This window comes from Pseudopodoces humilis, chromosome 3 (assembly GCF_049639895.1).
Source record: "Pseudopodoces humilis isolate 2021_Gansu_Grassland_sample_001 chromosome 3, ASM4963989v1, whole genome shotgun sequence".
Taxonomy (NCBI): Eukaryota; Metazoa; Chordata; class Aves; order Passeriformes; family Paridae; genus Pseudopodoces; species Pseudopodoces humilis.
This window is the reverse complement of record NC_142202.1, coordinates 81870834-81892089: the sequence shown is the minus strand read 5'-3', so window position 1 is coordinate 81892089 and position 21256 is coordinate 81870834. Positions and strand designations below refer to the sequence as shown.

At 37.3% G+C, this 21256-nt stretch overlaps 1 protein-coding gene across 2 annotated transcripts; it reads right to left on the bottom strand.

Moving 5' to 3' along the window:
- Positions 1-622: 622 nt before the first annotated feature.
- LCA5 (lebercilin LCA5) lies at positions 623-18254 on the bottom strand. Of its 2 annotated transcripts, none has more exons than XM_005518158.3 (10): positions 18156-18254; positions 17775-17859; positions 17551-17672; positions 13001-13383; positions 10008-10537; positions 8353-8490; positions 6921-7017; positions 5660-5805; positions 3683-3821; positions 623-1963 (listed from the first exon to the last, which is right to left on the bottom strand). In XM_005518158.3, exons 4-10 carry the CDS (start codon positions 13197-13199, stop codon positions 1170-1172), a joined length of 2043 nt encoding a protein of 680 aa, XP_005518215.2. In that variant the 5' UTR covers positions 13200-13383; positions 17551-17672; positions 17775-17859; positions 18156-18254; the 3' UTR covers positions 623-1169. The 2 variants fall into 2 exon arrangements, with proteins under 2 accessions (XP_005518215.2, XP_087909982.1); XM_088053856.1 differs by having other exon boundaries at positions 17775-17856; positions 18156-18248.
- Positions 18255-21256: the final 3002 nt, after the last annotated feature.

The following is a 21256-nucleotide window of genomic DNA, read 5'->3' as shown; positions in this document are numbered from 1 at the left end:
TCTGTATTACAGAAGTACTGCAATGAATTGTAATTGGGATTGTAGAGCAAGCAGGTGAACATGAGCTGCTCCTCACTACCCAGCACCTGGTGAGAACTGTCCCACACCCTGGATCTGGATCTGTGACTAATTTTCTTTCTGAATGGGAGCAGCAGAGTTACTGCATGATGAAGACACCATTCTTTCTCTTCAGAAAAAGAGAAAGCCTTTCTCTTCAGAAGAGCCACTGTGTTCAGAAAAATCTTGACTAAATGCATCTTTAAATTGTAAGAATTCTCTGTATTTTAGTGTGTTTTGAATCAGGCTCAGAGGGAGTATACCAGAGAGGTGTTTCAAAATCTCTTGCTCTAGTAAGGAATGATCTTCAGCTTAAGGAAAGACCTTCAGCTTATTTCCTGGAATGCTTCTGCTAAATTGTTCATTGCCTATCTTTTTAATTTGTATTCACAGCACCAACCAGTAAATAACATCAAAAGCAAAGTCGCAACTAACTCCCCCCCACTATCAATAATATGATATAAAAAGCCAGAATTTTATGTTAAAGATGATCTACACACAAAAAAATTACTCAACTCATTTAATAAAACCATTTTGTTAAAAAATTACGTAGTAATGATTGGAATTTTACATAGAAAATTCAGAAATTACAAAAGATGGCATTGTATAACAAATATAATCTGAATATATGAGAAGAGTTAGACACATTTGGTAGTAAGGTCCACAAAAAGCCTATGCAAAAGGAGAGAGCAGCTGTTCCTGAGTTAATTGTGCTTCTGCTGATATTCTTCTGAGATAACATGAGAGCAGAGTAAAATATTCTCTTTCTAAGAGAATTAGTGCTAGGAATGTCTCTTCTATTCATTTCATGACTAATATTATACATGCCTTCTCCTGGCACAGTTAAGAGGTTCTCCAAATGCCTGAGAAAGAAAGTATCTGAGGCCTAAAAGAAACACTCCAAATGAAAAGCAGTGTTCTGTGAGCAGCCTACAGGTAAAAAAACCCCAAGCATCTCTCCTCTGCATCTCTCCTCTATACACATATCCATTTATGTAAATTATTCCTTCATAAGGCTTTACGATAAATCTGAAATATTTCAAATCTATATCTAATAAATATTACAAGAAAATAGTTTTTCAGTATTTACATATGAAACATATAAAACACGATCACTGTAAGACTACTTCTTCAATTTCATCTTCTAAAGAACCAAGGGTATTAACTCCTGGCTTGTTTGTAGTGTACTGCAGACGGTGTCTGTTTAGGCTTCTTCCTTCACCAAAAAGCCCACTGTCTTCTTTGACTTTACTGTTTTTATCAACAAAAGTCTTATTACTAGAGTCCCAATCTATGTCCAAAGGTGATGTATTGTTATTTTTAGAAAGAACAATGGTACTGGCACTGCTTCCAAAGAGTTGTTCCATTAAATTGGACTTCTTTTCTTTCTTGCTATCGAAATCTGCATTTTCCTTAGCATTTTCTTCTAATTTGTCACTTTTTTGAGTGAGCCAACTTGGTCTCCCTGATCCCTTCCCAAAGGAAGGTACATAACTACCAAATGCTAACTCACTCCTTAAATCTACAGTCCTTACGTTTCGTTGTTTCTGCCCTTGTGCTCTTGTGGCATCATCCTGGCTCTCCTTTAAGGGAAATCCATTAGTAACCTTCCCAGGAATCTCTAAGAATGGAGTAGTTTTCTCTTTTTTCTCCAGGGAATCAGGTTTTCTTGCTGTATTTATGAGTGGTGCTTGGGAAGTCAGTTTTGTGTTTGTTGTATTTTGTATTTCTCTATCAATTTCTTGCATTTTAGCAAGCAGGAACTCTCTTTTTCGCCGCTCTTCCAATGCTTCAGTGCTTTCTATTTCAGGTTTGTGGATTTCTGTCTCCATCTTTACTTTCTCTTCTTTATTCAATAAAAAGTTGCTTTCTTTTTTAATCTTGTCATATTCTTTCCTTTGCCACTCTGCAAAAAATGTTTGAACAATATTTAAAATGTTTTCATTTTAAAATTCCCTTTTAAGATTTTGAAAATAATGCAAGCAAAAGCCATTGAGTTTTTAACATGCTCTTCCATGCACAATGCCATTTTCCTGCTGCAAAAATAAATTCCTCAAAAATCGCAACTAAATCCACTCCTGGTTCTCTGGTAAGATATAAAAGTTTATTGTCATCTTCCAAAGGCATTAGGACATTACCCATGTTTTAGACTTTTCAAAGCATTTCTGCCAATTGCCTTCCCATTTCCTGAGTCTGAATGAAAAAGAATACAACATTACTGATTTTAACAGTTCTGACCTGAACAGTTCTTTATTTATATGTGTGTGTTCTGTTTTTTTCATAAACTGAGCTATTTCTGTGAAGCTATCAAGGCTCAGAGTCATAGGAGTCATCACCTGTTTCAAGCAGTGAATGATTTAAAATACTCGGCATCAACTGCATACAGAAAAGACCTTTACATGAGTGCTCTGTGCATCAATGTGTGGACTCAGAGTGACTGTGCACAGCTATGAAGGGACACCAAAGGTACAAAACAGCAACTTAGCACAGAACCTGGAAATGCTTATGTGTAGAAGGAAGAAGCTTCTCAAATATTTCCCTCTTCAAAATCTTTTTTCCCCAAGATAACAGATGTGTACTTGGCCAAAAGTTGAATATGACTACTTGGCCCCTCCACACAGTGCCATTCTCCGCTGAACACTTTACTCAAATTTGTGACTTAGGCTGTCACAAAGTTCCATGTTATCTACTGTCCTTTGGTGCAGGCTTTCAGAAACAACTGCAATAGTTCAGTTTATATATTTAACATAGATATTTTTTCAATAGCAGATAATTATACAAGATCAGTAAAGGGACATGTTTCTGTCTGTAAGGTGGGGGAAATACCAGCTTATACCCTATGATGGGTAAGGTGGTTAAATCATCTTATTCAGAGACATAAAATCAGATTCTTGCCTTATCTAAGTTGTGACAGAAGATTTTTCACAGATTTTACCTCTGAGAGCAGCTATAGATTTTTAGAATTCTTGTCATATAGAGAAGTACTACTGTTCATTAACTGCAATCACTGAAAGAGTTCTTTAACATGACAGAGTGCAGCCCATCTAAAATACTTGAGATTGACTTGTGCATTTAATTCATTAAGATGCTACAAAAACCAAATTAATAAAAAAACAATATTTATATATAATGACAGAAACTGACATTTCTCAAATAGCCACACCAAATGATTCAGATAACCAGGTCTGGAAAGAGAAACTAAAATTTCATAGTATATAAGGTAGTAGAAAGTACTGAAAAAAGGCTATATTAAGGAAAGCAGATTTGTTCTATAATAGTAAAAATCTACTTCCTACCTCAGTAACACCTAGCAAGTCAGAGATAACATCAGCATTTACCTTCAATGTCATTCTTGTTTTGTAAAGCACAATCTCTCAGACTGCAATACTTTTTTGTGGACAGTATTTTTCGCTGCTGCATACTTAATCACAGCTCAGTACAGGGCACAGATTATTCTATATCCTGTATGTATTTCTGATTCTTCTTTGCATAATAAAACTGAAAATAATTTTCCACTGTAGTGATCTCTGCAAAATCATTTTGCTCTTCTCACCAGAAACCAGCAGCCTCACTTGATTAGTATTCTATGGTGCATGTTTCAGCCTTCAGCTGTCCATTTCCTTACCATCAGGAAGTTTTGGAACCCTCTCCTCTAAGGACTGTATTTCCTGAAAATGTTTCAGTTTCTCTTCCTTCTCCCTGTCTTGGTCTTGTCTTAGGAGTTCTGTTTGTTCTTTCCATTCTTTGTCTTGAGTTTCTTTTTCCTGAAATAAATTAATAGAAAATTGACACTGATAGGGAAAAACAGTCAATAAAACAAACAACCTAGCAAAATCGTAAGAACTTCTATGCCATTCTGAAATCACATTTTTACTGCTAAACATAAAATGAGTAGGTCACCTTAAACCAAACCAGCTTTGACAACCCAGGGGATTGCCCCCAAAATATTATCACCTCTAGTGTACTTTTATACACCTGAAACAAAATGAATAGACAATCAACTTGTATTTTGTATTGCACATTTCAGGGAAGTTGCAGCTCCAATGCCATAAAGCAAAATTATCATTCTCAGGGTGATTCTCCTTAGAAACTAGAAGTTGTCTTCTCCAAGGAGTTTAATAGAAGGCCACATTTCACCATCATATTCTCTTAACGAGCAAGTAATTAGTTGCCCTCTACTTGCACAATCTGACCTTGTTACTCAAGCAGGTGGCTTGTAGATTCAGACAATTTCATTTTGGTACTTAAATTTATGGAGTATTCAGTAACAAACAATCAAAGAGAACCGTTTAATCTCAGATGACAATTTTAGCTAGTGACTATACATACATATGTAAAAGGCAAGAACCTGTAGAAAAGACACTAACATCAGCAGTAAAAATCACTAACAGAAAAGTAGTGGCAATGAAGTGAAGAGAAAGCCATCATTATCCAATACATGGGAGTTAACTTTGTAGGTTGTGCTTATTTTAGAACAAAATAAACTTCTAGATTAAAAATACCCTTCTAAGAGAAATAGCTGCTACTTAATGAACAAAAAAAAGATGACTGTTAGCCAAAAATCCTTCAAGTATTTTCCTTCATGTACAAGGTTATCTTTGCTATATTAAAAAAAATACAAACTACATAAGATGGTGGCTAGGTATTTAAAATGCTTGATTTTAAAAACTGATGAAAGCATAGACTACCCAAATCTAATTTACATTATTTAAAGCAATAGCCATATAGAGAACACAGAGCTGAACTCCATGAGCTCCACTTGTACCAACTGTGTGATTCTGTAAGTCACACACCCAACTATATACTGGAAGAATACATTAAACTACATCCATAGCTACAGAAAGGGTTTGGGAAGAGAGAACATACAAATGAAACTGCCATGAAAAATCTTCAGTGTTAACAGGAAGCCAGCCAAGACTATTCTCAGAGTATTATTTCAGAAGAAAAGTCCTAGACTCATGTAATCAGAATTTGTACAAATTGTACCAGAATGTGTGTCATTCTGATTTGTAATACCTTACAAATCTCTGATTTTAGCCTGGAGTCACAAAAGTGTTAGCAATACTTCTAACTGGTATTATTTTGTACTAAAAAGGGAAATGGAAAAACAAAAAAACCCAAGCATATTGACAAAGCTGGAAAACCAGAAGAAATGCCAGCACTGTGACAATAAGAGGAAGTGTTAGATTTATGCATTGTGAAATAATTCTGGAAAGTAAAAGAAATCATAATTAAGACCAAAGAGAAAACAGAGAGAAGGCAGACATCACTGTTTAACAGATTGCTTAAATAAGCATTAGAAACAAAGAAAAAGGATGAAACTGAAAATGAAGTCTTAAAAATTTCAGAGAATTAAGTGGCAGAAAAAAAATAAATTGAGCTAATGGCTCTCAGTAAGACAGAGAATATGATAAACACTCCAAAAAATGGAGTATATTTCTAGAAAGGTAGATCTTGTCTTAAAGAACAGAATGTTTTTGAAATTGTATTTTCTATATATTTACACATGTATATTTACACATTTTCTAAAATATAAGCTCTGCATTCTACAATCTGATAGGTAAATTATCTGGATTTGGTCTCAAATTTTTATGGAACTCACTATTTTCGGAAGAATTCCTTCTTTCTTGTTTGCTGTATCACCACAGACAAATTCTGATTCTGGAAGAAGTTCTGCTGGTGAGAAGCATCCACTGGTTTGTACACCTTTTGTGAGCTGCAGTCCCTTTTTAATATTTTGGTTGTTGGCTGTAGAAAATACAAACTAATTTAATAGTGTTTTCACTTGAAAATATCCCACTATATACCTGTCTCTCATTTTTCATGATTTGCAGCAAACAAAAGACTGTATTGAAGTCAGTGGAAGTAGAAAGTATTGTTGAGTTTCAAACAGTTGTTTTCAGCATCTGTAAAACCTAATCATAAAAAAATATGCATGGAAAATTCTACTGAAAAAATAATTTAAATCCACCTAAATACTACTTACAGGGTCATTACAGTGCACTGAATATTAGTTAAAAAGCCACACAAAATATCTCGCTCACTGCTTGTCACAGAATCAAACTCATAAAATTAAAATTCACTTACTTGAATCTTTGAAACATACATACTTATCTCTATGGAATGACATTTAAAAAAATCTGAACCTGAAATGGAATAATGGTAGAGCATCTATAATAAAATGAGCAGCAGACAAACTGTTTGAAATACTGGCATTAAATATTTAAAGCAGTCCCATACATTTCGGCTTCTTCTGACAAGTAGATTGTACTGATACAGTGAAAATAGTCTAAGAACACACACAGACACACATATTTATGTGGCTAGGATAAGGTTTGAGACTATCTTGTCACACCAGAAGAAATCACTGTACTGATAGTTTTAGAAGAGTAAGTTCTGGGATGCATATACTCTGAGGGAAAAATGAGTGCAGCTCATCTGACAGACAATACATTTGAATGAGTAAAAAATAAATAAAACAGATCACCAAAATATTCTTAGCAGTGAAGACACATATTTTTAGAGCGTCTCTAATTAATTGTCAAGTAAATATTATCTATCATCTATTGAAGATTTTACTACCAGCGTTCCCCTCCTCCTTTACCAAGGAACTTCTGGTATGAAAGGAGTTAAAACTGCTCTTTGGTAAAGTTCTGTGTTTTGGCTCTGCTGCAGTTACAGAACAGTCAAAAAAACAATGCTTTGTAACCAGTGCTGTGTTGAAAGAAGTGGAAAAAGGTAACTAATGCTCGAACAAGCAGCATCAGGGTTGAGCACTGAGTGGCATGAAAGGTATAACCCAGCTGAGACATTTCAAAGCGATGCCAATAATTTTTCTGCTTTTACTGCTTTATACAAGTTACCTCTTTTTCTTTGTACCATATCTGTGTCTTTTCTAGGTGATGGCTTCAACATACGATTAGCATATATATTTTTTGCTTCAAGTTCTCTTTCTTTTTCCTGTGAATGGAAGAGTTTGAGTTACTAGTATTTAATTTCCCAGTCACTACCAAAGCTGTAGTGGTACATGATATAGATACAGTAGATGTCTATATCCATGTGTATATATATATACACACACATATATATCTATATCAATATATATAAAATAGACATGGTAAATAGAAACAGAATAAACAATTGTTTCATCCACTGTTATAAGAATAACGATCACATTCCTAACTCTGTTTATGCTGTAAGAAGGCAGACAACTTTCTACCCTCAAAAAAATCCTTAGCAACATAGTATGGAGGAAAAAACCCATCTCTGCAGTGAAAATAAAATGCCATTGTTTCCATAAACGTGAACAAAACTTACACCACGTGTATAGATTGCACAACTGAATTTTAAGTGCTGTGAAGAGTTAAACATTTCAAAGCAAGCAATGATACTTGTCACAGGGCATGTCCGTATCAGTTAGCAGAGGCCCGTTGCATGATAGAGGCATATTTTTAGCATATTTACTGAATAAATACAGAAATAAACAGTGAGTTACCAGAATTCATCTGATAATGAAAAGGTTTTCAAACTATAAACCCTCCATTAACAAATCAGGATTAAAACTCTTACTCTAAACATTCTAGAGTTGCTAACACTACTGCTACTTGCTGGATAGCTGGTATGCAGTGAACTGGTATATCTCCAAAACATTGAGACTTGGAGTTTCAGGAAAATTCTCCCAAAAACTAAGTACTTTAGCTTGAGTCTTACTTATTTTTTTTTCCTAAGGAGAAACTAAGTACAAAATAACAATATTTTAATTGTAATTAAAAATTTAAATTCAAATTTAAGTACTTATATTGAGAATTTGGACAACAATGATGCTGGTGTGGGCTCCAAATAAACACTTGCACAAACTTAGCAACACATGTTGCTAAATGGATATCACAAACATATTACATTAATCTCATGCAAACCTACTATAATGGCAATATATTAGTAACCAAGCACTATTTACACATGCAGATTTAACTTTAAATTCAAGCCTTCATAACCTATTTTTCCATAGATTTTGTGGTTTATTCTCAATGCTTGGCTAAGTATTTGATCTTGCTTTTGTTAACTAACTAGTGCTAAAAATAATGATTAACACAGAGACATTCCTGTTATAAACACTGTAGGGTCAGAGCACAGAACATTTCAATTTAATGCAGGAAAGTAACTCACATGTGGTATATAATTAAGTACACATCAGAGAGTGCAGCCACTGGTAAACTATTCAAGCCTGATTACAGATACTTCCAAAGATAAAATCTCAGAACATGCTTAGCAACCTCTATTCCTTTCACATTTTACCTTCAGCTTCTGATTTAGCTGATTAAGCTCTTCTTGGAGAACTCTGTTTTCTTCTTGAGCTTCACACAACTTTTTTTTCTTTGAATGTAACTCTCGTTGAAAACTGCTACCACTTAATTCAAGATTTCTTTCCAGATCCTTCAATTAAAACAAAGTAATATCTTTTAATAACTGAAGTAATTTTTATGGTCAAATTACTTAAATAAAATTACAGTAAACCAGCGTCTTGAGTTTAGTTAGATATGGGCTCAACCATTGCTGTAACACTGAATACATTTAAACCTTTAATCCTAACTTTGAAGGGGCAAAGCACCTGCAGATGCTGCAGCTCCTTCTTTTGAGTATTGAGAGGTGATTTGAGGACATGATAGAAACTCGCACTACTTTCTCAAGGCTCTTGCCATAGTGGACCTCCACATCTCTAAGACAAATCTCCTACTGATGGGTAAGAGAGAGAATACTTCCCTGAAAGTGCAGCATTAGAAGGAAAAAAACAAGAAGGAATTTTTAACCTTACTACTTAGAAACTATCTTGTGATTACAATTTCATGTATATGTCCTCATCTTGTAATAGCTGTTTTAAGTGAAGCTATGTTGATGAAAGCAGGAAAAAAACTAAAAGAAAATCCCTTACTTTTAAAAGCATGATTCATTTTAACATGATCCAGTATTACAAATGCTGAAGTACCTAATCATAAAAGTACAGATGACAGATGGTGACACTACAAGATGAGGTGGTTTGACTAACTCAGACATTTATATCTTGGTACTTTGGGATTTATTTTATGAAAGCTTAGTTTCCAGCTTAATCCTTGGATTTCCAGATCCATTATCTCTGTAGTGTAATTTAGGTTTAATTACTAATATAGACACCAAACCTTAATGCCATCTCAATGACATAATTTAAGCTAAGAATAGTATAAAATTTATATACTATATATAAAATATATCTACAATATATCTATCAAAACACTACAACTACCAACAGATTTAATAGTGTTAACATAATTTTTAAGATGAGTTTATAGACATATTTACAGTTTAGACATGTTTACAAAAACAAACATTTTTGCTGGATGAAATTAAAGTATATTGGACATATTTCTTATAATGGATACCCATAAAAAAGTCTAAAAATTATTTCAGTATTTAAAAAACATGATGTAATTTTGCCCAGCTGAACTCTTAGATGTGCAGAATAGTGGACAATCATACACTGTATGAATGCTCTTCAAAAATTGAAACAAAATTATTATATGTATTTTATTTTTTTTTAGAATTTTAAGGCAAAATTCCCTGAATACCCAGAAGATTTTACAAACTGTTTCCTTCCAAAAGGAGGATTTAGATTGCATAAAGTTGTATTACATCTGCATGCACTTCTGAAATGTTATTGCTAGGAATAAAAACATTTAAAAGCACAAATCCACAGGATATATTCTGACAAAATATGCTTCATTTATAAACAAAAATTTGAATGCATAACTACCTTATCTGTAACCATATAATCACCTCAGAAATAATTTACGTGATTCTACTTAGGGGTAAAACTAAAAAATACTGGTTCTATTTGCTCCACAGCTGTGTAAAATTACAATTCATTGTGGAAAGAAATATCTGTGCCAGAATTTCTTATGAAAAGAAAGTCATCCCACCTTAATTCTTTTTTCCCTGTCCTCTAGCTTGCTCTCTGCTAAGGCTAGTTTCTTTGCCAGGTCATCTCTTTCAGCAAGGTGCTTATCTGCAGACAGCTTTTTCAGTTTCTGCAAGACAGATTTACTCCTGTACAGTTCATCTTCCGTATCTTTCAGCCGTCTCTCAGTCACACGTTCTCTCTCCTGAGATTTTCGTAGGCGCTCCCTTAATATTCTAATCTCATTGTTGTGCCGAGCAAGGAGCTGAGAGATTTCGTTTTCTGTATCTTCAAACTTATTCAATGCTTTCTCCTGCCTGTGCTGAAGCCTCTTCAGTGCCCTGTTTTCCTTCTGCAGCTCATCCAGTTTGATGTGGAGTTCAGTCAGTTCATTTCGGAGCTCATTGATTTTCAGCAGCCTAGCAGAAAGAACTCTTTTTGTAACAAGATCTATATCTTTTGCAGGAGAATCCCTAGTGAGGCTCTGAGAACGGAAACCCCACCGTGTCCCTCTTTTGCTTGGTGCATATTTGGAATCCAATTTCTTTGTGGCTGAGAGAGGAAAAATAAAAAGCATGTTTACTATTAGACAATGAAGTTTGTCTATTCAGACATCCTTGGAACCAAGCTCTGCCTGAAACAATCATACAATATCTAGCAGAGATGGCAGCTTTCAAACCAGACAATAAAAGGCATATATATGATAGAGTTATGCTCCTTTTGATAGCTAAAAAATGGAGATTTATGGCTGCGATCTACTGTAGGAGGTAATATCTGCAGCCATTAATATAGGACCCTTGTAAAGTAATCATCTGCAAATCGTATCAGAAATAAGAGTCGTATTTTGTTAATATTTGATATTGTTTATTAAAATGGTTTAGAAATACTATACTCTAAATGCATACAAAATTATCACATGCTTTTGAAATGACAACAATTAGCCGAGCATTAGCTAGTTATGTATTATGCAAGATGTAATTCTCCCAGACAAATGCAGTAGTATTTTCAAATCCAGCTGCCATGCTTACAGACAAAACAGCAGATTTCAAAGGCTCAATGCAAAAAAGCCTCCAAAGCAAAATTATAAATCCCATGAAAATTCAGTTCTCCCTGAATAATTTATTCTTGTATCACAAGTTATTTTCCACACTGTATTTTCATTTGATTACTTGTATGTATCGCTTGCATCCTTTTTTGTTACTATTATTATTATTGTCATCCCCACACATAAAAGCTGAACATTTTGTTTCTATCTTATGTGCCTCTCATGCCAAGCTCAAAGAATGAATCACATAATCCACTAAAAATATCTCTTAAAACAACTGAATTAATAGAGAGTGCATAATTCCTTAAGGTACATCAGTGTTTGAAGGGAGTACACTGAGCAGCAGTTTGTAATTCTAGCTCAAAAGCTGGGATACAGCAATAGTCCAGTTACATGCACACAGACAGCGCGTGTGACAGCAAATTCTTCCTCCCCTTTGCCACTCACCATGTTTCTATTCTACCAAGAATACTTATCAGCAAAAATAACAGCTCAAAAACACCTTCTTATAATTTCCTCTAGACATTTTGCAAAAATACTCATTTATTTTCTGTTTGGTGCTCATTTTTTCCACAGGTTGGGCAAACAAAAGAAGGTGTGTTTTCTTCCTTTACAAAGAACATTTATGTCACATTCAAGTGTGAAAAGATTATCTAATACATGCACTGCAGGAAGGATGCCACTCCTATCACCAACTAAGGGAGTTCCCATTAACCCTAGACCTGCAGCCCTGTAAGAATTTCTCCTTATTTTAGGAGAAATTCCACTACCAGTATTGTACTTTAGATTATATAGTTACATTGGGGAATACTGTATTTCAATATAATGTAATATGACATTCACAATACCTTCATGTAATACTTATATTCAATTCTCACTATGTAAACAAAGAACAGGTCACACATTTGCCCCCTCCAAATTAAACAGCATGATGGAAGTGCAGTATTTGGTTCCCAGACAGATAGCCCATGACTGCCATGGAGGAGATGCCACTTCTGAACACAGAGAAGGTCATCAAAACACCAGTTGCACCAGGATACCCACACTATCAAGGATCTGAAGAGATACATCCCTGAGCAAATTAAACACTTAAGGTCAGACCTTCTGGCACAGCCTAGATTACAACAAAGACCAGATGATTCACACGGTATCAAGCATTTATCAATGAACAAAAATATCTGCCCAAGAAAGGTAGGACATGCTATGACTTCAGCAAAAAATGTATACAGTTATTCAGAACAAGCTGTCAAAGTGTGGCAGAAAGCCTTCACAGCCCTACTTCAGCCCAGGCCTGCATAACCATTCTACTCTTCCTTTCAGGGATGTTCACCTCCCTACAAACTATAAAAATAGCAGCCTATGTCTTTGAGGGAGCTCAAAGTGGAGCTGGGTCATCTCAAATTGGAAATATTTTACCTTCAGAGAAGAAGCAGGAAAAACTTTGAATCTCCATCTGAATCTAACTTTCATCAAAAATGTTTTATTTTCTGGTTTTTTTTTTTTTTGGCCACATTAGTGGTCATTTAAAGTCACAGTATTATCCTGTAAAGCTTAGTCAACTAGGCTTCCATAAGACAAGTATCTGTAGGTTATTTGGTCAGGGAAATCTTAACAATTCTCTTTTTACAGACTGCATAGCAAGGACTTGCCTTGGGTTTTTTGCCTTGAGCTTTTTGTCAATGACAAAAAGAAAGTGTCAGCATGATTCAACAGAAGGCTAGTATAAAAGCCATATTCACTTGTTAAGAAAATTATGGAGAATTCTGAAAACCACCAAAATTCCTCCTTATGCAGGAGTAGGTTAATTTCAGTTTTCAATAGATCAGCTACTATCTACCTGCCATCTGTAGCATAATTCACATGAACTGTATTTGTAGATACTCATAATGCTAGTTTCTCTTTTTTGAGTTTTCAAATATAATTAACTCTTTGGAGCAGTTACAAAGCAGCAATTTCTGCTACCTACCTACCTCGGTAGTGCAACAGGCTGTTTGAAGTCTGTGTTTTGTGATGTCTTTTTTCTTGGCTTGTAGATGGAGTGCTTAGGGCTGGTGACTGGCTGGATGAACGAGATGCATTACCTTCATCTGAATAATAGGAGTCACTATTTTTATCCTCATCTGATTTCCTCTCCTGTTCAGAATCTGAGCTCCTTACTCTTTCTCCCATTTTTCAGATTTAATGGCTTTCCAGTTTTTTTCTCAAAGACGGCTCACTTTGGCACAAAGGATCTTTTAGTTGTCACAATGGCAGCAGTTGGATTATTTCCTCTGGTTTATCATCTTCATCTCCAAGCATGAGATCTCTGCAGTTCAGTTCAGCAAGCAGTAGTTATCATTCAGAACACATCTGTCTGTAACAATTTAGAGAGAGAAAAAAAAACAGTGAGAATGGTTTTGTTAAGAAATAAAGTTGTTTAAGAAAGAAAGGTAAAAAAGCTGTAAAATTATTCATGATTCCTATAACCTATGCCACACATTGTGTTATCTATTGTTTATATTAGTAATTACATTTATATTAATTATTTATATTAAATGTGACAGGCATCACTCTAGGAATGCTACTCGTATTACATTCAATAGTCTGAGGTATTTCAATCTCAAAAGAGAAATCAGAATATTAACACAGCTAAATCTGGAATAAGAAACTACTCCCAAGTTAGACAAGGGAAAAGAAGAATCTGGAAAACAAAACAGAACACAAGTGAAAGTTTGTTGATGTTCAGGAAACCAATTTAGACATGTTTTAAAACTTTTTAACCAAATTAATTAAAAACTTATTTGTGTGACTAGAATTGAGATATTTGTAGAATTTGACTAAATCTTCCTTTTCTAATTTTTTGACATTCCAATGATGTTAAATAATGGGCTTGAAAATCAATTGTCACATTTGTCTGGAAGACATCTAGTCCCTAACCCCTAATCATATCGATCCCAATCTTCACCCTGAAAAGTACTCCCATACCCTACAACACATGGTGCTTCATACCTTCAAGGATTGGCCAGAGCATACATGTTTGTGTCATGCTTATTTATATATCTATATCTATATTTATACCTTTTTATATTTGACAAGAGACATCATACCACCAGTACATGATAAACATTACACCTACAGCAACTATAAAATAAGAAGGGCCACTCCTGTAGCCTGATGAAAACTGAAAAATCCCATCATCTCAAGGTGAAATCATCCCATTTCATATTTGGAGACACTTTGTGAGAATGTAATGGAGCAAATATATTCAAAATTTTCTCTACCTTCTCAGTCAAAAGAATTCTCTTGACAGTTTAGGAAGTGTTTTACTGACTACGCTCAACTTCCCTTGTCTTCTGTCTCTCTCACCACTCTTGGCAGCTTTCAAGCTTAATTTCACCATCTCTTTGTTTTCAATCCAACTTTGAGATATCAAGCCTCTAGCGGGTGAATAAATAGGATCTGCATCAGAGCCCATCAGTTCCACCTGTTGAATGACATAACCTCCTAGCTGATTTCTAAATGACAAAGCAAATTACACACCAAAAAATTGAACTGCTTTCAGTCAAAAGTGCTTTACGCTGCAGGACATTCAACATACCTATAAATGAGCTGTAAATTCTTCACAATATTATTTCCCAATAAAATAAACTTGGCCTGCTTCTCAGCCTTCACTGCCTATACATGCATTATTGCAGAGCCAAGCAGAACAGAAATGTCATCTGCCAAGACAGTTTTCATCACAAATTCAAGCTTTCTGGCTCAGTTCACTGTTAGTATAACTGTCTCCAGTGACTGGAATCCATTTGGCCTCATAATCTATACAAAAGGCATTAGAGGAATAAATATTCCATCAGGTTTCTAAACTGGGAAGATGCTCGGAAATTAATATTGAATTACCTGCAAAAGAGTATTTTTCATTACCTAGGAAGTAACTTGCCAAAATAATATTTTTAAACACCTAAATATTTTCAAAGTGATCCAAAAAAGTTAGATGCTGAAAGCTTTCATCAATAGATTCTGAGGAAAACAAAAATTTCACTGCAAGGCCTAGAAAGTTAAATAAGTTATGCTTGAGATCACCTGCCCTAGAGATTGCTAAACACATGCTGGAAGGTATCATTATTGTGAACATTCAAATAATCAGGAACAATTGTTCTTTTTCCTTACAAGACAATGGAGTTACTAAAATTATCTTGAAAGGATGTACCTAATCATAACTGTAACTAAGATCATGAAGAACATATCAGGGTGCTTCCCTACTCCCAAACACTTCCTTTCCTAACTCCTGGCCCCACAAACACCTGTGTAGAATCGATGTTATTTTGCTCCTTGAAGAGCAAAACAAGCCTGAACAGGAAGCGTTTTGGGGACAATCTGTTCTCTAGAAGATGCACAGGCAAGACTGCATCAGGTCTGTCTCCATAGGGCAGAATTTCAGGGAATACAAAAAAATAGAAGCTAATATATTCATATTAAAGCACTAACATAATATGAGATATAAAAATAGTACTCTGGAGGCACAGACGTCATATTCTTAGATTTAGGGAAAGCATAAATGCCTACAGTTCATGTCTAATTATATATATAAAACAAGAGCACTCACTTTCACGTACCAACTTAAAGCTGATCAGTTATTTTATAGCCTCACAAGAGTTCACTGAAGAGGCAATAATCTTCTTGAAGAATGCTTTTCATAACTCAGTGTATTTAAAACAAACAAATTGTAAGAACTGGAGGATTAGAATTATCCACCGCTCCTGTAGTGGATATTCCCCACTCCTGAGAATATTTTGCTAAGTATCATTTTGACATACAGCAACATAAATGAAAAGGAATTTTCAATGTATTCCGGAAGTACTTGAAAGGCAATAGAATGAAAACAAATTGAAAAAGGTAAAACAAAGAAACCTCTCTTGAGGAATCCCCAAAAACATCTTTTGGATCATCAAATGGTTTTCAGTTTTATAAACTGGTGATATTATCGTATTTTCCATACAAAACCAAAAAAACCTTAATCTGTCAAGTCTTACCAAATTAATTTTTCCAGCAGTTTATAATACAATTTGATTAACAAAAGAATGCACAGTTTATCTTGAGAACAAAATAATAACTAGGATATTTGAGTTTTACTTCAGTGAGCCTAAGGACTGTTTAATTAAGAAATGTTTTGGTTCCCTGACTTTCCAATTGTTACAAACTAGTTTGAGTTGATTATAAATTGAATTTAACTCACATGAATAAGATCCACACAGATATGTATTTTCCCCATATGTTTAATAAGTTGTGAGGAGCAAAACACTTGAGGATTAGTAGTGGGTCTACAAAGCTCCACCACCAAAATCCCAACCCGCTCCCCTCCAAAGCTCAAGGCATACTTTTAGAAGCCTAATGAATTGAGATCACATCAATACAGAGTGGCTGAAGGAAATCTGGGACTTGCACGAACTTTAGAGTTTTTGTTTCCAGGAGTTCATACTCCTTCACTTCTGCTACTTCTATCTGTTGCTATTATTAAATATTTTGTATCAAAAACATGTTCATCAATGTAAAAAACAGTCAAGCACCAGGTTATCGCAAAGGACATGACTGACAAAACACAGAACACAAAACAACTGCAAAGCTGACAGGAGATTCCCTATTACTCCTAAGTAAATCACACAAATAGAAATTGAACTGTGAGATTACAGGTATTATGCAGTAGACAGAAAGGAAAATTACTTAACAACTCTTCTCATGCAATGCACCCAGAGCTTAGTTCTGCAGTGCAAGACTCATAAAACTTTTTATGTCCGCTTCAGAATTAACAGACCAGGGAAGCTTCCCAGACCAGGGGAAGCTCAGTGCTTTCGCTGGTCACCGAATGGCACTTCCCCCGTACAAACACTGACCTCTAACGGCCCGCTCCATTCTTCCACCTATTCTGAGACAGGCACAGTACGAGAAAGCCAGCTTCAGACAAGTATGAAAACATCAATCCAAGTTACTGAAGTGCTGAACTTAAGAGCAAAGAGTAACTTCAGAAGAAATTTGTCTCCCTCCTCTCCCTGCATCCATCTTTTTAATATCTAAATATTTCTGGTTTTCCAGAAGAGAGCAGAGCAAAATAATTTACTTTTATGACATCAAAACATATTGAGTGATGAGCCTTAGTGAGGACTAAGTATAACTTTATTAGGTACTGAGGCTGCTGACTTAACTGTACGTAGTTTTTCTACGTTTACTAGCTTTTTACAAAATCACAGAATCAATTAGGTTGGGAAAGACCTCTGAAATCATCAAGTCCAACCTATGACTGGATATCAGCATGCCAAGTAAATCAGGGCATAAAGTGTCATGTCCAGTCTTTTCCTTAAACACATCCAGGGATGATGACTCCACCACCCTGAGCAGCCCACTCCTATGTTTAATCACACTTTGTGCGAAGAAATTGCTTCTAATGTCCAACATAAATCTCCCCTGGCACAGCTTAAGACTGTTGCCTTGCCCTGCATTTTGGTGAATTAAAACGCTGTACAGTTTTAAAAGCCAGTGTTAAATTTACCTGACTCTGTCCCAGTAAACCACAACGTTACTTGCGTCAGATCTCAAAACGAAGAAGCTGCTGTAAGTCCCAGGTCAGAAATGAGGAAATGGCACTTCAAACAAATCACATGCAGGCCAGTCCTACAACCGGGAGAAGAGATTATGTTTCTAAATCAGACTGCACCACGGAGGCCCGAGCAGTCGCTCATATTCTCCCCCGGCCCCCGGTGCGTGCGGACTTACCCAGTCCAGCTCGGCCACCCCCGAGAGGAACCCTCCGGCTCCCGCAGCGCAGCCAGGCAGCTTTCCTTCACTCAGCGGAGCCCTTCTTAAAGAACATACCGAATGTTATTTTCAAGCAGCACTTCGCGATGGCACATTTTAAACGCAATCACCGAAACCAACATACACTAAACGACTTCGGAGGAAAGGAACTGAATACCAGCGGCCCGAGACCGCTCGGAGGCCAACCCAGGGCCTAGGCCCCACAGCCCCCAGGAAAACACGGCTCCGCGACGGTCCTGTCACCACCACCCCCCCCCCACCCCCCCCCACCCCGTGCCGCTCCCTCCACCCCACGGTGCCCGCAATGTCCCCGCCGTCCCCAGCCCGTCCTGGCGGTACCTGCCCAGCCCCTGGGCCCGCCCGGAGAACGCGCCGGCGGTTGCCGCGTTACGCTTAAAGGGGCCGCGCGGCGGCCATTGACAGCGGCTGCCCGGCAACGGGCGGCGGGCCTGGGGCGGGCTCCCTTCGTCAGCCATTGGTTGTCCGCCCTGCCAGTTCGGCGACAGCCGCTCTTCCCATTGGCGGGGGTCTGAGCTCCGGTTGCTGATTGGCTGAGGAGACGCTAGCGGGGGATGTGGAGGGGCTGAGCCCTGCTGCGCTGCCTCTCCGCGCCGCGGTGCCCCGGCGGCGCCTGCAGGGGGCGCTGCGGGCCGGGCCAGGGTCAGCTCCGCCGAGCTGCTGCCTGAGGGGAGCCGTGGCGGCCTCCGCGGGGCTGTTCCCCGGCAGCGGCAGGCTCCACACCATGCTCTGCCCTCCCTCACCATCTTGGTTCTGTTGGGCGCGTGTGTGACATTGAAGGAAAGCGGCCCATGGAAAAGCACCGGGGGTGCTGGTTGACAGCTGGGCAGACATGAGCCAGGATGTGCCCAGGTGGCCAAGGCGGCCAAGGACTTCCTGGCCTGTATCAGCAATGGTGTGGCCAGCAGGACCAGGGCAGGGATTGTGCCCCTGTACTCAGCACTGGTGAGGTCACTGGAGCGAGTCCAGAGAAGGGCAGCAGAGCTGGAGAAGAGTCTGGAGCACAAGTCCTGTGAGGAGCGGCTGAGGGAGCTGAAGGTGTTTAGCCTGGAGAAGAGGTGTCTCAGGGGAGGCTTTTTGGCTTTCTGCAGCTCCCTGAAAGGAGGTTGTAGCCAGTTGGGGGTCAGCCTTTCTTTCCAGGCAGCTAATGGTAGGACAAGAGGACATAGCTTCCTTCAAGCTGCTCCAGGGGAGGCTTAGATTGGAAATTAGGAGGGATTTTTTTCACAGAAAGGGATATTAGACATTGGAATGGACTGCCCAGGGAGGTGGTAGAGTCCCTGGGTATTTAAGAAAGGACTGGATGTGGGACTTAGTGTCATGGTCTAATTGACATGGTGGTGTTCACTCATAGGTTGGACTTGATGAACTCAGAGGGCTTTTTCAACATTATTATTTCTGTGATTCTGTTCAGAGAGCTGCCAGGGAGTACAAGAGTAGGAGAGCAGCCTGCCACAGTGCTGGGACCCATCGTGTCCCCTCACAACCTGTCCAGGCAGTGGGACCAAGGCTCCCTTTGGGGAGCCTTGGGCATGTTGTGGCATTGCCAGTTTAAATACAAGGCTTTGGGTCAGGTGATGGGTCAGGGATGAGAGTAAAAGGGAGAATAAGAATGCAGGTGCTGAAAAAAGGATGAAAGTATTGCCTAAGGCTGGCAAAAAGGCTTGAATTCAAAGGCAGGCCCAATGTAATGAGGCTGTTGTGGTTTATTCCACAAAGAAGTAAGAGGGTTTCTAAACCTTGGCTTTTATTACTCCAAGTTACTGCTATTCTTTTTTCCCTAATGCTAATGTTTATTAACAAATGTAGTTAAGCAAATTTCTTTCTGGAGAGAGGAAGGGGAAAGGCAACAGGAGATCTTGCTTGCTTCACTTGCTGGTGTATGTTATGATAGCACAGTGATGAAAATGACACAAGAATTTGGGTGGAGTAGGATAAAGTAGAATTTTTCAGATGAAGATTATAACCTGCCTGTATGGGAAAGCATAAATGGGACATTCTTGGAAGGGAGACATATTTGCCCTTGGCAGAACTGTGTCTCCACAATTCTGAATGTTCAAAATGAATGCTCAGTGACCATTAAATGAAAATAATAAAAATGGAAGAAACAGGACAAAGTTTTGGGCTTGTTTACCAAAGTGATATTTTTGGGTGTAACCTGTCACTTCACAATAAAAATAAGGAAATATTTGAGGAAAATACGGTTTAAATGCACTTGAAATTAAGATATTACCACCCCCACTTCTCTGACTATAAATTTTAGGAGGAAAAAGAAAAAAGCCAAACATGCTTATGAAAGACTTGAGAGATTCTCAAAAATTATGTGTATTGTGCACAGGAACTCTGAATATGTTTAATTAAATTACTGGAAAATGTAATTTAGTGGGTAGGCTAGAATGCAATCAGAAACAAGTCAGCAAAAACTCCTGTAAAAGGAGAGAAGATGTATTCTGGTATTTCAGAAACACAGAAGTAGCTGTGCAGCACAAAACTGATATGGAGTCTCCCAAGCTGAATCGAGCTTTTAATTTTTGATCCTAATACCCAAGAAAACATGCATGAAGCGTGCAAAAATCCCCAACAACCAGTCTGTGAATTTCCTAATTTTGATTGTCTCCCTAATTGCACTTAATATTTTCACTGTACTTGCATTGCTATTATGAAATTGGTTTCAATAAACAATAAAAACTCATGTGGATCTTTCTAAATTCATCCTCTGTGGCTTTGTGTAGCTCACCCTTGTGCTAAACAGTAAAAGCATATAATTCATCACAGCAACGCTGGCAGAGAATCATTGATGTCCTTCAAAAAGATCCAGGGAATGACAAAGACGGAATAATTTTATTGCTTGCAAGTGGAGGAAATGTATTGCTTGTATCTGGCAGCAAGCCAGGCCAGAATCTGAGATGCAGTTGCTGCTGTAAATAGGATGAAAGGAATTCATAATCCATCTCCATGCCCACCGTAGCTAGGAAAATTGTAAGCAGAAAAAGCAATTAAAAAAATAAACAAACATGAGAAAGCATTAAAATACGTGGGAGAGACCTTTTTTTTGTGTTGATAATTTTTAGACTAATTGCCATGGCTAACCATTTGAGGCCTGGTTAGTGACTAAATAATCATTACTTGCTGAATTACTGAATATGGGTAACATAGGTATTGAATTTAGGCAGTGTGTGTGTGTAATCCAGGTATTGAATTCAAGTATTGAGTCATAATGGAAACAGGTCTCTTGTTCACAACAAATGACATCTGATTTCTCCATCAAATGCTCCATCCAGAATAATGCAAACAGACTTGAATCAGGTGCTGAGCTGGAATAAATTCAGATATTGTGAAATTTTGGCATAAGGATTAATTGATAGAAATGTGTTAGTCTAAACTACAAATAATGTATTTTAGATATTGTCCTAACAACCAAA